Below are 15,488 nucleotides of genomic sequence, written 5' to 3'. Positions count from 1 at the left end.
AGGTAAATATGACTTCTCCATTGCTTCTGCCGTAGTATCACCACTCTGGGTCTGCCTTCCACTGATGAGACCTCAATAAAGGTCGAAACCGGTCTGGGTAGTAGCCCTTCATTTAATGCATACCAGTATACATGTCTGCAAGGAGATGTGCTTTGCATTATGGGAGATACTGAGACAAGGAGTGATGAGAGCTTTGTCCACCTTTGCTACGAGTTGCCAAGGGGTGTACGACCTTACCTCAGTCCTGAAGATATTTTCAGGTGCAAACTTTGTTTGCTTACACTTGGATAAAGGATTAAACTAAATTTATTATGTATATACCAATGCTATCAGCTCTTTAGCCTATGTTATTTTCTTGACTAATCCCTTCCCTTACTGTTACAGCTATCCCTTTTTATGCAAGATGCTTCCCATTCCTTTATTCTTGGGATTCATTCTATGCACACTGACTTTTTTTGAGTTTTCCAGAATTAATATAGTTATAATTCCACTTGTTTTGTTGGTCACAAAGACATCACCTTGATGTCTGCATCCCAACTAGTTTTTCTGATTCTTCATGTTTACTCTCTTTCTTGCGGAACCAGTTTCTCAGTCATATGACACACATCCATTGAGGTGCAACTTATTATTATTATTTATATGGGCACTCCATGGAGTCAAAAGACTCATCACATGAGACCGACTTCATCCATTAACACAATACCTATCATACATCTACTTAAATCTGTTCACTGTTGGGGCACTCACAACTGCCTTTGGCAATTCATTCCACTCATTCACCACTCTCCAAGTCCAAGAAAAGAACCTAGTCTGCACATCCGTACTAACCACACTTTAGACAGCTTCCAAGTGTGACCCCTTGTTTTTCCCTCTACTCCCTATGTATTGAAAAATTTTTTCTGTGTCAGTCTTATAGTGTCCATTTAGTAATTTAAGTTTTTATCATATCCCCTCTCCTCTGCCTGTCAGCTAAACTCCCGCAACCCACACACCTTCAGTCTATCCTCATAGGGAAAATTCCACAGACCTGTCACCAGCTTGGTCACTTGTCTCTGAATCTTCTCCACCATCTCCCGATCCCCAAGAAATGCAACTGACCAAATCTTTGCACAGTAGTCAACATGTGGCCAAATCATAACCTTATAAAGAGGGATAATAACCGCATATCTTTACTTGTCAGTGTGCTCTTCAGCATCTAAGTAATCCTCTGAGCTATTTTGCCAACTCTTGAAATATGTCCTCTGAATTTCAAATCTCTATCTACCATCACACTTATCCTGCAACATGAAATTCATCCATGCATATACATTATTCCTCCCACACAACCTGTGTAATGAATGAATTGTTTGCACTCATAACCTTATCATAATATGGCAACAAATTCGCAATCTTTTTACTTTTTCAACCCCCCCCCCCCCCCGTTTCTCTCATTTCAACACTAATCTTTTCCAGCTTCTTTCTAGAAGATAGAAATATGCGATTGCCGGGGCGAACCGTCACCCAAAGTCCCAGAGCAGTAATATGAGAAGGACGGTTCGCCCCGGCAATCGCATACCAACGGGGCAGGAGAGGGGTAAAAGAGAAGGTGGTCGCTATGACGTTTGACCCACGTGAGTAAGGTTTTCAGCATTATGTGGATAGCATAGCGTGCGGGAATCCCTGTGACCAGCGGGAAATAAAAAGGTGAAGAGCACCCCCGCTCATTCTCTTTTGTTCCTGGATTGTCTCGCATTGGGATTCTCAAGGTTGTAGGCTGGACGAAGGTGGCAGAGTCTCCACTCTGGAGCTGGTTGGATGATGCATCAGCCGAGACAGCCAAAGTCCCATAGATATACAGCTGAGTCAGTCATCCATAGAAGGAGAGGCCATGCTTTCATCGTATGGAGGTCGAGGAGAATTGTTGACAGCCTGGGGAACCACTTGCCACCGTTTCAGTTAAGGAAAGGAAAAGGGGCATTCTATTGAAGAAATCCATCTTCTAACAAATCAACAACGGTGATGACCTCTGAGATAGATAAGTAGAAACTTTTCATTGCTAGCTGTGGATGAAAGGAATTTGTTTAAGTGATCAATTTAAAGAGAGAGCATTAATGATAACATAAGACAGGACTGTAGCGATCAGAATCTTGAAAGATTAATTATTGTAGTTCCGTAGCAGTGCTGAGTTATTGTACTAACTAGGAGAATGTTGAGATGATTCAGAAAAGGTTTTGAAGACTAGCATTGAGGTTTAAATGATAGTACTACTAGAATTTTGTATTGAATTTAATGATAATGCTGATATCCAAGATAGCCTGTTAGCATTTAGTGTAGAAGTGAATTTTTTGCCACATGTATCTAGCCTTGCAAGAAAATTTATTGGTTAATATCATTGATAATACTATGCATGGAATGATTGGGCCCAGTTAGAGTTTTAATATTTTAATATATTAACCATTGACTGAAATTGTGTAGTGTTCTAATCTGTATGTATCATATATAATGTTCATTAACCGTTTGTTTTCTTTAATCTAATCAAGTTGTTTGTGTGTGGAATCCGATGCACTGCTTATAAAAAGATTGATGAGAACCTCAGCAGGAAATTAAGGAATAAGACCTTGGCCACGCCTGCAGATTTAGGATATCACTTGTGTTCTTTCCTGAGATCATCTCTCTTTTATTATAACTTATAAAAGTTATAATAAAAGAGAGGACTTAGGACTCTCTTAGGACTAAAATTCATTAGTCCTAAGAGGCGCAGTCCCAAAATATAAATATCTTAGAACTTCTTGAGAAGCTGATCTCAGGACTCTGAGACAACTGGATTGACTCCTCCCAGAGCCAGTTCTCTTGCTAACCAGAGGCATCACGTGTTATCAAGAAAGGGTCTTATCAATATTGTTGTATAAAATCACAAACTTCAGTTAAGGGAAGGAAGGAGATATAACACTGGGTAGTGACCGGTTTCTACTGGTCTTCAACTATAGTAATATAAACTGGGCAGAGAGGACAGCATGCAGTAATAAGAGAACTGAATTTTTGGATTTCTTGAGAGACAACAGTCTTAGACAGCATGTGGGAAAAGGAAAAGGATCAAGAGTTTTGGATTTGGTCATACCATCAGAGGATCTGATTGTGACTGAAACGTCATAGTTTCCCCCAGTTGGTGAGTGATCATTTAGTCCTGACTTGGAGGATGAATAGGCATGTAGAGGTATCAAGGCAGAAGACATTTATGTGCAATTATAAGGCAGATAACTATCATAGATATCTTAGAAACAGGCATGCAGCAATACAACAGGTGAAAGAATTTGAATGATGAGGGGCGGGGGCAGTTGTACATGGGAGATAAAGATACAAGAAATTATATACTTGGTTTAATCCTTTATCCAAGTGTAAGCAAACAAAGTTTGCACCTGAAGTATTTTTGGGAACTTAAGAAAAATTGCTGGCAGCAATGGCAGATTGTATACCTCGAGAGAAGAAGATAAAGCAATTTGGAGTCAAATGGATGACAAGAGAAATAAAAGAGCAATTACAAATGAAAAAGAGATTATGGAATACATATAGAGAGAGAGAGGTGAAGAACAGTTACATGAGGAATATAAGGCTCGGACCTTATATTCCTCCAGAAAATAATGCTTGGGAAAGTGCCTACTATTGTAAGGAGAGAAAAATTAGACTATGAGAGAAGACTAGTGCTGCAATCCAGGGAGAATTCCTAGCAGTTTTTTGGTATGTGGTAAATAGGAGGGAAAAACAATAATGGACAGATTACCTTGCTGGATGGAGATGGGATTTGGGTAACCAATACGGATGACAGTTGAAGAGGATGTATTTCAAATAACTGAGTATGCAAAATATCAATAAGGTGTGTGTGTGTGTGGGGGGGAACAGGATAGGTTCCTGGAAAATGGAAGGAGGGTAAGATATTGCTATTGCATAAGGACAGTGGTAGAATGGAGGTATCAAACTGTAGGCCTGTTTGGATTTCTTCTGTAGTTGTTATAGTTTTGGAGAAATTGGTAAGAACTCATATACAGGATTGGGAAGATAAGGGCAATAATATTTATGTAGGCCAGCATGAATTTGTTAAAGGGCACTTTTACTTTAGTAATCTGGTTCATTTTACATTTTTCTAAAGCATTTGACAAGATGCCACATGACAAGTTGGTTTTTAAATTGCAACATATTGGTTTGGTTATCAGCTTATTGGGTTGGATTGGGAGACTGGCTTTCTGTTAGATATCAGAGTGAATATGAGGGAGCAGTATCAGGGAGTAGGAAGGTTACGGGGTTCCACAGGATTCAGTACTAGGACCATTACTTTTCAATCTGTGTCACTGATATTATCATAGGACTAGGAACATGTTAATTTGTTTTTAGATTATGGCTTCAGCTTGGGAGGATTATTAGTAATAGTGCTGATATTTTGGCTCTTCAAGAGATTTGAATCAGCTGTTAAAGGTAGGCAAATGAAATGGGTGGGGAATGTCAGTTTAATGCAACTAAATATAAAGTTTTAAAATTTGAGATGCTCAGTCATGCTTCATACTCACTTGGTAGAGTTATACTGGAAAATATGGAGGAAACTGGGGGTGATTTATTAATAGAAATTCGAAGTTCAGTGAACATATTGCCAAGGTTGTGAAGATATCTCAGAGACTTGCTGCAGTATCGAGGAGGATATTGACCACAAGAGATAAAAGTGTGATAGTCCCATTATATAAAGCACAGATCACATTTGAATTTCTGTGCTTAGATCTGGTGACTGGGATTTGAAGGGGATGAAGTAACCTAGGAAAGGGTGTAGAGACTGATAACAAAAATGATATGAGGACTGTACAGTATTGAATATTAGGATAAACTGAGGACATGCAGAGTGCAGTTTGGTGGATAGAAGACAAAGGGGAGAGTTATGATTGAAACATTTAAGCTGTTGATGGGTTATTATGATATTAATACTGAGGAGATTTTTTCATGTGGTAAAACGAGTGGAAGGAAGAACAAGAACAAGTGAGCCATCCCTGGAAGTTACAAAAGGAAGTAAGTAGTGAATAAAAGTGTAATAAGTAAGTTTTTTGCATGGAGAATGGAATGCATTGCATAAGAGGATGGCGAAAGTGATAACGGTGGATGAGTTTAAGGCGTGGTATGATAGATTTCTTTTGACTACTATTGACCTCCCACAATGAGTCTTGTGATTCCATGGAAGTCAAGAAGAAAATAATAATAAAACAGTCAAATTTAAAACTAAGATAAATTACTTTTATTACCAAATATTTATATATAAATTATTATTATTATTATTACCCCAAGACCTCATGGAGTCAAAGACTCATCTGGGAGGTCCCTTTATCACACACACATCTCATCATACCGTGTTTTAAACACACTCAAACTCCTTGCAGACACCACACTCTCAGGCAAGGCATTCCAATCATTCACAACTCTGCACGAAAAAAACTCCCCTATTACACCCTCTTTATACAGTTTCCGGGGATGACCTCTGGTTCTCCCCTGATCTCCTACTATTCTCTGTAGAACTTCTCCACCATTGATCTTATAACAACCCCTTACCAACTTGTAGGTCTCTATCATATCTCCCCTCTTCCTCCTCTCCACCAGACTCTGCAAATTACATCTTCTCAATCTGTCCTCATACTCAACATTCCAGAGGTCAGAAACTACCTTAGTCAGTTGCCTTCGGACCCTTTCCAACATCTCTTCATCCTTCTGAAAACCCGGTGACCAAATCTGGGCACAATAGTCCATGTGTGATCTAATCAAAACCTTATACAATGGAACAAGAATCTCCCTACTTCTACATATCAGTGTCCTCTGCATCATTCCCAGAAGCCTTTGTGTTGTCTTCACAATTTTGGCGATGTGTCCCCTAAATTTTAGATCCTCATCCACTATCACCCCCAGATCTCTTATTTCCTCTACTTCCAACAATATATTCTCACCTTTACAAAGCCTCAAATTATAGGCTGATCTGTATCTGGAGGTGTGGGAGAGGTTGGTGAGAGCTAGGATACTAAGTGAGTTGATAACAGTATTCTATGTGATTGCCAGCATAGGTTTATTAAAGGGAGGTCATGTTTTACCAGCTTATTTATGTACCATAATAAGGTGACAAATGTATTGGATGGGGGAGATACCTATAGCTGTAGAAATAAACAAATTTGTTTCTTGTTAGCAAAGATAGATTGTTTGGTTGAAGTCGAGATGTTAGAAAAACTAATTTTTTTTCCTGTAACGGTTTTTTTAAACATAAAAATCAGTATTCTGGTTTGATAATTTTATTAAGTGGAAAATAGCAAATATATATTTATGATCAAATATTTCATTACGACATAAGAATCTTTCTTGATTTTGATTGGTTATGTAGATTAGATTATATTAGATTTTGCAAAGACTTTTGATAGATTGCCACATGGAAAGTTGGTAACTAAATTGGAAGAGATGGAAATGGATGCTAGATTAGTGAGTTGGATAGACCACTGACTGTCAGATAGGTATCAGCAAGTTGTGTGTAGGGTGTAGTATCCCAAAAGAGGAAAGTCACTAATGATGGGCTGCAGGTGTCTGTTTTGGGACCATTGTTGTTTAACTTGTATATTAATGAAATTTGAATGGATTTAACTGAAGATGTACAGCTGTTGACAGATGATGCAAAACTGGAGGATGAAGAATCTAGCAGATGTTATTGCCTTTCAGGACTTGAATAGATTAAATGACTAGGCAAGTGGGTGGAACTGTCAGTTCATTGTTGCAAAGTGTAAGGTTCTGAAATTTGGTAGGCTACAGTGGGATGCAAAATATACACTTGGGGAAATTTTGAAGGAGGCTGAGAAGACAAGAAACCTGGGAGTGATGGTGGTGGTGGTGGTGTACAAGGAACTGATGTTCAGGAATCACATTGCAAGTCATCACATCAGATTATGACAATGATGTAGAGCAGCGCTTCCAAAACTGTGGGCTGTGGCCCCCTTGGGGGCTGTACGTTTTGTTGAGAGGGGCTGTGAAATAATGAAAACAAATTTAAAATGTTTTAAGACTAATTAGATTTTTTTTAATCTTAAAAGTAACGTATTTAATTTTTATTATTTATTATTTCTTTTTTGTTCTTATATTTTAATGGAAAAAATTGCACATTGGTGTTGGTTCACAAATTTTGCTTCTTGCATGTTTCGGCACTTAATGAATATTAGTAAATATATGCTTATTCATATAAGTTTCATTTCAAAGTTATTGATAAGAAGCACAAAAAAGATTACAAACACAAAATCTTGAATATAAATCATATTGAATATAAATACAATACATATTATAACATATGTCTGTATTACGATTTTTTTTTCGATGAAGGGAATTTGGAAAAATTAAAATATTTAATTTTAATTTTTCCAAAGGGGACCTTTGCATCCATAAGTTTGGGAAGCACTGATGTAAAGGACCTTAACATGTAGAAATAAAGAGGTTATGGTTCCATTATATAAGGCCTTGATCAGCCCTCATAGGGATTATTATGCACATATTTGGTCACCTGTTTTTCATGGTGATCAGGATGTATTAGAAAAGGTCCAGAGAAGACTAAGGAGGTAACTGGTTTTTGGAATCTGGGATATGAAGACAGATTGAGGAATTGCAATTTAAAAAAAACCTTGTGAATAGGAGATGGGGGGGATATGTTGAGACCTTTAATTTGGTAAGGGTTGTTACTGGACTAATGTGTAAGAAATTTTTCATAAAATGGAAGAGGGGAGTAGAACAAGGGCAATTCCTGGAAACTGTATAGGGAGGGCTTGAGCAAGGGTGTAAGGACAGGTTCTTTGCATGGAGAGTGGTATGCATCGCCTGATAGTATGGTCAATGTGGATACATCGACTGTTTAAAGCACAGTTTGATAAGCTTTGTGTGTTATCTCATTCAACGAGTCTTTTGACTCCATGGAATTCTGGTGTTAATAATAATATGTTTGTGTGATTATGATAATCATTATAGCTTATCTGTTTTCCAGATATATCTTTTTCTGAATTTCCCTACTGCTGGATAAGGACAGATCTGCTACATTAGCAGTATTACTAATGACTCTTCTCAGCATCACATCATCTGCAAACAGCTGAATATCCCCCTGTAGTTCATTGACAATGTCATTGATATAAAGGTTAAACAATATGGGTCCTTATACAGAGTCTAGTGAAACCATACTTGTAACTTTCTGCTTCTTGGATACTGCCCCTCATACATAGTTCTCTGATATCTATCAAACAGCTAATCCCCAATCCAATTCACTAACCTGATATTTGAACCCATATGCTGTAACTTAAGTATCAGCTTATTGTGTGGCACTCTGTCATATGCCTTTGTAAAATTTAAAAAAAAAATGACAGTATATGCCTTAACTTCATCCATGCTGATCCCTCACAGATGACATTACTCTCATCTGCCCATTGCTCTGTATGATGTCTCACTAATTTTTCCAAATCTTAACTACTCCAGTTTGTATTTCTTCTGTAGATAAAGGATACTAATCATATGAAAGAATACATGAATGAGTCTGTAACTTTAAGGTTAACAATAATTACAAAATGGAATGCTGGTGTTATTTGTGAAATGGAAATTTTACTCATATGGGTGGAAAATCAGATGTAGGAGTGTGTGTGTGTTCTGTTAGCCTGCCTGATGAACCAGGCAAAAGTTAACAGTTTCTATAGACAAATAAAAGCACTAATATTTTCTAATCCTTTGGTTAGTAATGGTTGGTTCAGTCGTTTTTTAGAATCGTGCTGATTTTCATAATGTGAGTGGTGAAATTAGTTAATATTTTCCTTTGTTTCATAATAAATATTAATTTTATTATTATTATTTATGGGCATCTCCATGGGGTCTGAAGACTTATCGTCGGAGACCCAAGCTGTTCACACAATCTTTCATGCCTCTCCTTGAACCTATTCCATTCATTCACAACTCTCAAAGCAAAAAATATAGTCTTCACACCCTTGCTAACCATATTTTTACTCAACTTTCAACCTCAGCCTCCTGTTTTGTCCCCTCTAGCCAAGTGCTGAAACATTTCCCCTGCATCAATCCTATAAAACCCTTTAAGTAACTTAAATGTTTCTATCATATCTCCTCTTTTTTGCCTATCAATCATCTTTTGCAATCCATATACCTTCAATCTATCCTCATAGGACACAGACCACTCATCAGCTTGGTTGCTCACCTCTGAATCCACTCCACCACTTCCTCATCTCCAAGAAACCCAGGAGACCAAACATGAGCACAGTAAAGTACATGTGGACTTATCAAGACCTTATAAAAGAGGAATAACAACTTCCTTATCTCTAATTGTTACTGTGTTCTTTAATAACCAAGTAATCATATGAGTTACTTTGGCAAACTTAGCAGTATGCTGTCTAAACTTCAGTCTACCATCGCCTGAAAATCCCCGCCTTCATCTATTTCCTGGAGCAGTTCCATCACTGTGTTAACTTAATCACAGGTGGTGCCTGTGAATAAGCTACTTTTATTGTTATTATAAGTGTTTTTTGCTCAAATTAATCGATAAATGGAAATAATAACAGTGGGTACTAAGGAACTGATTACTTCTGCACAACCTGTAAGTACTTATAGTGCATCAAGTCAGTTATCTTTTCAATTAAAAATCAGCCATGTGTAAGTGCCCACTATTGCGAAGCAAAGATGGCAGCAACAAAGGCCAATGACAGAAGACCACCTCATGTCTCGTCAGTACAGCACCATCGACCACCGACAAACCCAGTAATAATATAAAGTGCTGCAGCTGTAAAATTGATGTTACTGATAAGGAAAAGGGTATATTGTGCAATTTCTTTTGCCATTGACTACATGCTTCCTGTACAAAAATAGATGAATCAGCACACAAACTATTTATCGACCTCAACCAGCCCTTCTTCTGTTCGCTGTGCCTCCCTTCTATAAAAGAGCTTCTGATCTTAGGTAAATGAGTGGAAAACCACAAACAGCACCTTAACACTATGAATGAAACTTTCTCCTCCAAAATCCGAATGCTGAAAGCTAAGCTTGAACTACTTGAAGATCAGCGCTGCAATGCGAGTGCACCCTTGTCCACCAATGAACTCTGTGACGTAATCACATCGACGGTACATGACTTGATTGAGGCCAAAAGAAGAAATTCAAAGCTGTTATTTTGAACTTTCTGACAGAAAGTGGCAAATCACTAAAAGATGACATAAGCAAATTAGTAGGAGAATGCAATTTTGATTCTAGAAACATTGTCAGGTGCTGTTATTTCAGACCCATAAATAAAAGAAAGAATGGAACAAACTTTCCATGCCTCACAAAAGTGACTTGTGACACACTCACATCTAAACTAATAACAGCGATTAATAAAAAGTTCAAGGACACTTGACCCTAACCATGCATATATGTGCTCAACCTAACCTAACTTTTGCTCAGAAAGAACAAGAACGTCAACTTTGAAAACAACTTGAAGAAAAATGCCAAAATAGAGACAATACTTGGGTCAGTGACTACAAACAAGTTAAATTAGTGCAAAAATCAAGTGACAGCACTAGGAGCCACCATGGAGACCTGTATGCAGGCACTCCACAGGAAACGTGCAAGACCCTTGCAGTCAAATATATGCCCCACAGAGCCTTGCATATCCACTTCACCAACATCTGTGCCTTCAACTCTAACCTTAATAGTGTCTACCATCTCCAGTCTACTAACCCTCTCCCCTACTCTTTTTGGCAGAAACTCAAATTTCACCTCTTCCAGCTGTTCATCTCAGCCTTCCAAACTGCACACTCTTTAACTCCTTTTGCCCAAGGATGGTAACTATACATATATCTAGTCTGACATGCCATGCCAGAGAGCACCCAACCTAGACTCTCCCAACTTTGACCTTCTTTGGTTGAAAATCTCCCTTTCCCACTCAAATTCATTTGCTGTCTCTATCACTCCCCAAATGCCACCAACTACTCTGAGCTCTTTAATTTCCTCTCCTTAAAAACTGATTTTCCCCAGTCCCACTTCCCTAACAGCAAAATCATCCTCCTAGGAGATTTTAATGCCTACAACACCAAGGCTGTACAAATGCTGAAACATTTGCCATCACCAACAATCTTACACAAATTGCACATATGCCAACCCAGATAACTCAAACCACCCCCCAAACACCCTTGATCTCTTCTTCACGAATGATCCTTTGAAATACACAGTGAATGTAATGGGGCCCCCTAGGAAATTCCAACCACAATCTAATGCTCACCCCCCCCCCATGCAACAATGCTTACACTGACGCTCCGCTACAAGAGTATTTTTGCATTATAACAGTGCCAAGTGAAACATCTTCAATGACTTCTATGCCTCATTTCTATGATTGTACTATCATTTCTAGCTTTCCAAACCAAACATATTCACCAAACATTTCACCGGAGTAATCCTTACTGACATCGAAACATACATTCTCCACACTACTCTAAACTGGCATCCCTCTAACTAAACCCAAATAAAAAATCAAGCATCCACAACTGGCTCATATCAAGAACTCCATCCTCCTTTAGTGCTTATACACCAGCCTGAAAAACTGAAAGAAAACTATACTTCCAAAACAGACCTTGAAAGAGCAAAAAAGCATGAAACTTGCAGCCTGTCCAAACGGTAGCCAAGCTTTTTGGTCTCTTGCCAAAGCATTTAGTTGTAACTTTTGTCCAACATTATTTTCATCCTTATCATACCCAGATAGTTCTATTTCGTCATCACCCACAGAAAAAGCCAATCTCCTCGCTTCACACTTTGCCTCTAATGCATGCATAACTGACAATGGTAAATGCCCCTCAACCGTTCCAGATGCCCAATATGCAATGCCCCTATAACCTTTTGCCCGGAAGAGATCAGAAAAATATTGTCCAAATTAGACATAAAAAAAAGGCCCTCGTGGCATCCCTCCAGTTGTGCTGAAGGTTTGATCCCCCAGAACTGACTCTTATCCTATGTTGCCAGTATACACTCTCTTACCCCCAATGGTATCTATCCCACAGCCTGGAATTGGCCTATATTCAACTCATTTCCAAGAAGGGCATCTGGAACGGTTGAGTGGCATTTACCATTGTCAGTTATGTGTGCATTGGAGGCAAAGTATGAAGCTAGGAGATTGGCTTTTTCTGCTGTCAAATTACCACCCTATCTCACACACCTCAGTCCTATCTAAAGTAATGGAGAGATCCATCAACTCCTACACTATCTCAATGACACCTAGCTAATAAACAACCACCAGTATGGATTCCGTTGCTGCCGATCAACAGGAGATCTACTCACATATATTATCACCCACCTCTCCATGACAATAACCCTAGAGAAAAGCTCTACTCCATCAAAGTTCAACAGATTCCCAAAGATCATGTCCATGGTCATCTCATATCTAGAATCCATGCATATCTAGAAGCTCTTCAGTGGACTCAACAACAACATAATCATCTACCTCTGGACAAATGCCATGAAGTTTTGTGAATTTCAAGTGGTTGCACTTGATATATCTAAAGCTTTTTACTGGGTCTAGCACAAATACTTACTGAGCGAGCAAACTCCCATCATTTGGTCTGTCTCAGGTCTTGTGCAGTTGGATTGTCAGCTTTCTGTCTGGATGCAGTATGTGTGTTGGTGGATGGTTCCTTATATTCTCATCATTCAACTAGTGCTGGGGTTCCACAAGGACCTCCAACCCAATATACAATTTTGCAGATGACAGCATGTTACATTCCTCACTTTTATTTGAGAAACCTTACTCTACACAACTCACCTCAACCTACAGATAATCAACCACCAATACCCTTAATTCTGATCTTCAAACCATCTTCCAATAGGGTTCAGATAACCTTGTAAGTTTCAATACTAGTGAAACCCAGTTCTGTCTTATTTCTGACACAAAAGAACCACTTTCTCCCAGTATTATTTTTGGCAACACTCAAATTTCCAGACAAGATGAGATTTCTCTTGGAATCACCCTGTCATCAAGTCTCTCCTGGCATGAACACATCACAACCATTGCATCCTCAGCTTCTAAAAAAACTAGGATTTCTCTGTTATTCAAGAAGTTACTTCAACTCTGAACAGCTGTTAACCTTATACAAATCACAAATCTGTCCAGCTATTGAATACTGCTCTCACATTTGGAGTGGAGCCCCCTTCAAAATGCTTGACTCAATACAGAGGAGAGCACTTAGATTGATTTAATAACCCATCTCTTACCAACTCACTCCTCCCACTTTTACATAGGCATTTGGTTGTTGCATTGTGTGTATTCTACAAATATTTCCATGGCATATGTTCATCTGAAATAGCATCACTAATGCCAGCCAACACCCTTTCACAGTATGCACTGAAATTCACAGAACAAGTTTCTTTTCATCCTCCTTCATTTCTGATTCGTGGAAGTTTTCCCCCTGATGTGTTTCCCAAGGAATATAATATACAGGCTTTTAAATCAAATGTAAACAAGTTTCTCTTTTCCCAACCCACTACCCATATACAGTATTAACATACTATAGGTTGATTAACCAATCTCTCGTGTATGGGCTCAACATAAAAAAGAAAAAAAACTTGTAATTGATTTATCCAAAAGTGCATAAATTTACGTTTCTCCACATTAAGCTGAAATCCATTATCTTTTGCCCATACTGATAGCCTATTTAAATCATCCTGCAAGCTTGAATTGAATATTTCCCTTCAGATTACTTCTTATATAATTTATTACAAATTAAACAGTAATAGCCCTAGCATAGAACCTTGCATCACACCACTAGTTACCTGCATTCTCCTGAATTCTGCTCCTCCATATACCATTTTTTGATATCTGTCCAACAGCCATCCTCTCTTCCACATTATGTGTCATCGATCATATTCATTTCCAGTGTCATATTCGTTCCCATTTGTTCTAATTTGCGTAACAGAGTTCAGTGTGGTATTCTGTCAAATTCCTTTGCGAAATCTACAGAATCATCATGTAGCTATTTCCTGTATCCTTTGCTTGATTGTTTTCTAAACTGGCCTTTACATCAAAATACAAATAAGTACTTCATTTTCAAAAAAAAAAAAAAAATGCTATAGCTATCACTGAAATTCGACATTGTCATAAATTCAATTTGTAAAAAGGTTTTCAGAATAAAATGTGTTCAGAATTTGAGGAATATCTGTAGTTATAAAAATTGAATTGGCTATATATATATATATATATATATATATTTATCTTTTTGAGTAAATGGTAAGAAAATTTTATTTTCTAGATGGAAGTTCATCCTAGATTAGCAGTTTTGTTTAAAGCAGTTACAGATTTTACTTGTTCTGATGAGTCTGATGTTTATTGTGAGGTAAGATCTATAGCAGAACATCATTATATCATTCTTCACATTTAAGTTCTGTTTCTTATTATTATGAACATTATTGTTATTGTCATCATTATTATTGTACACATACCTCTTCAATCAAATTTGTAGTCCAGTCTGAGTGTCTTAATAGTTGTTGTATCATGTTAGTTCTCCTTTTTCTTCTGCCTTTCTTAATACTTCTTCATTTTTAACTCTTTCTGTCCATGCCATCTTCAGCATTTGGCACCAACACCACATCTCAAATGCTAGAAGTCTTGATTTGTCTCTTTTTTTGAGAGTCCATGTTTCTGATCCATAGAGTGCCACACCTCTAGACAAAGCTTTTAATAAAAGTGCTTTGTTCTCAATGACATACTTGTTGATGTTAATAGTGTTTTTTCTTGTTAAATGCTTTTTTTACTTGTGCTGTTCTTGTTCTCACATCTTTTCCACATCTCCCATCTGATGTTATTAGGCTTCTTAGGTAGGTAAATTTTTTTACTTGAGGTAATATTTTCCTATCTATCATGATATTTAAGATTTGCTCTCCATCCTTGGTACATTTCATTACTTTTGTTTTTTTCTCTTGATTTTCATCTTGCATCTTTTGTTTAGGATTTTATTAATCTCAGCAAGTGATCTTGTAGTTGTTTTTCATTTTCTGCAATTAAGCTTATGTTATCTGCAAATCTTATTAGCTATATTAGCTAATGATTTTTTTTTTGAATTCCTTCAGAGCCTCTTCAATGTAAATATTCAAAAGTAATAGCAAGAGTCTACACCTCTATCTTACGCCCTTTCTTATTTTAACTTCTATCCATTGGTTTCATATGATTGCAGTTTGATTTTTATATAGTTGATCAATTAGTTGTCATTGGATTGAAGATTGAGGGGATGATGGAAGGAAGACCTGATACCACCTTTGATTAGCTAACACATTCTTGAATACTAATAATGTCAAGTTCCTTTCTAATATCTTAATTTTTAACATGATTCAGCTATTGATGCCATCAGTTCACTCCCATTTTTTTTTTTATCAGAACCCTCATATCTGTGGTCTGCAGTCTTTGATCAAGTGCTTTATTTCTAACCCACAGATCCATAACTTAAAACTGGTTTGAACGCTGTCTT

The 15,488-nt window shown here is 37.6% G+C and overlaps 1 protein-coding gene across 1 annotated transcript in view; it reads left to right on the top strand.

Annotated features, from left to right (window-relative positions):
- Positions 1 to 15,488, top strand: part of LOC150106378 (uroporphyrinogen-III synthase-like) — a 115,906-nt gene that overhangs the window by 17,143 nt on the left and 83,275 nt on the right. Inside the window, exon 2 of the mRNA XM_090392409.1 lies at positions 14,277 to 14,360. Within this exon, the coding sequence (XP_090248535.1) occupies positions 14,277 to 14,360 (84 nt within the window). The remainder of the gene's footprint in view (positions 1 to 14,276; positions 14,361 to 15,488) is intronic.

The sequence above is a fragment of the Typopeltis vanoorti genome, chromosome 5 (assembly GCF_054136105.1).
Source record: "Typopeltis vanoorti isolate ZY-2024b chromosome 5, IOZ_Tvanoo_1.0, whole genome shotgun sequence".
NCBI classification, from domain to species: Eukaryota; Metazoa; Arthropoda; class Arachnida; order Uropygi; family Thelyphonidae; genus Typopeltis; species Typopeltis vanoorti.
The sequence above is the reverse complement of the archived record's forward strand: the minus strand, read 5'-3'. Positions and strand labels throughout refer to the sequence as shown.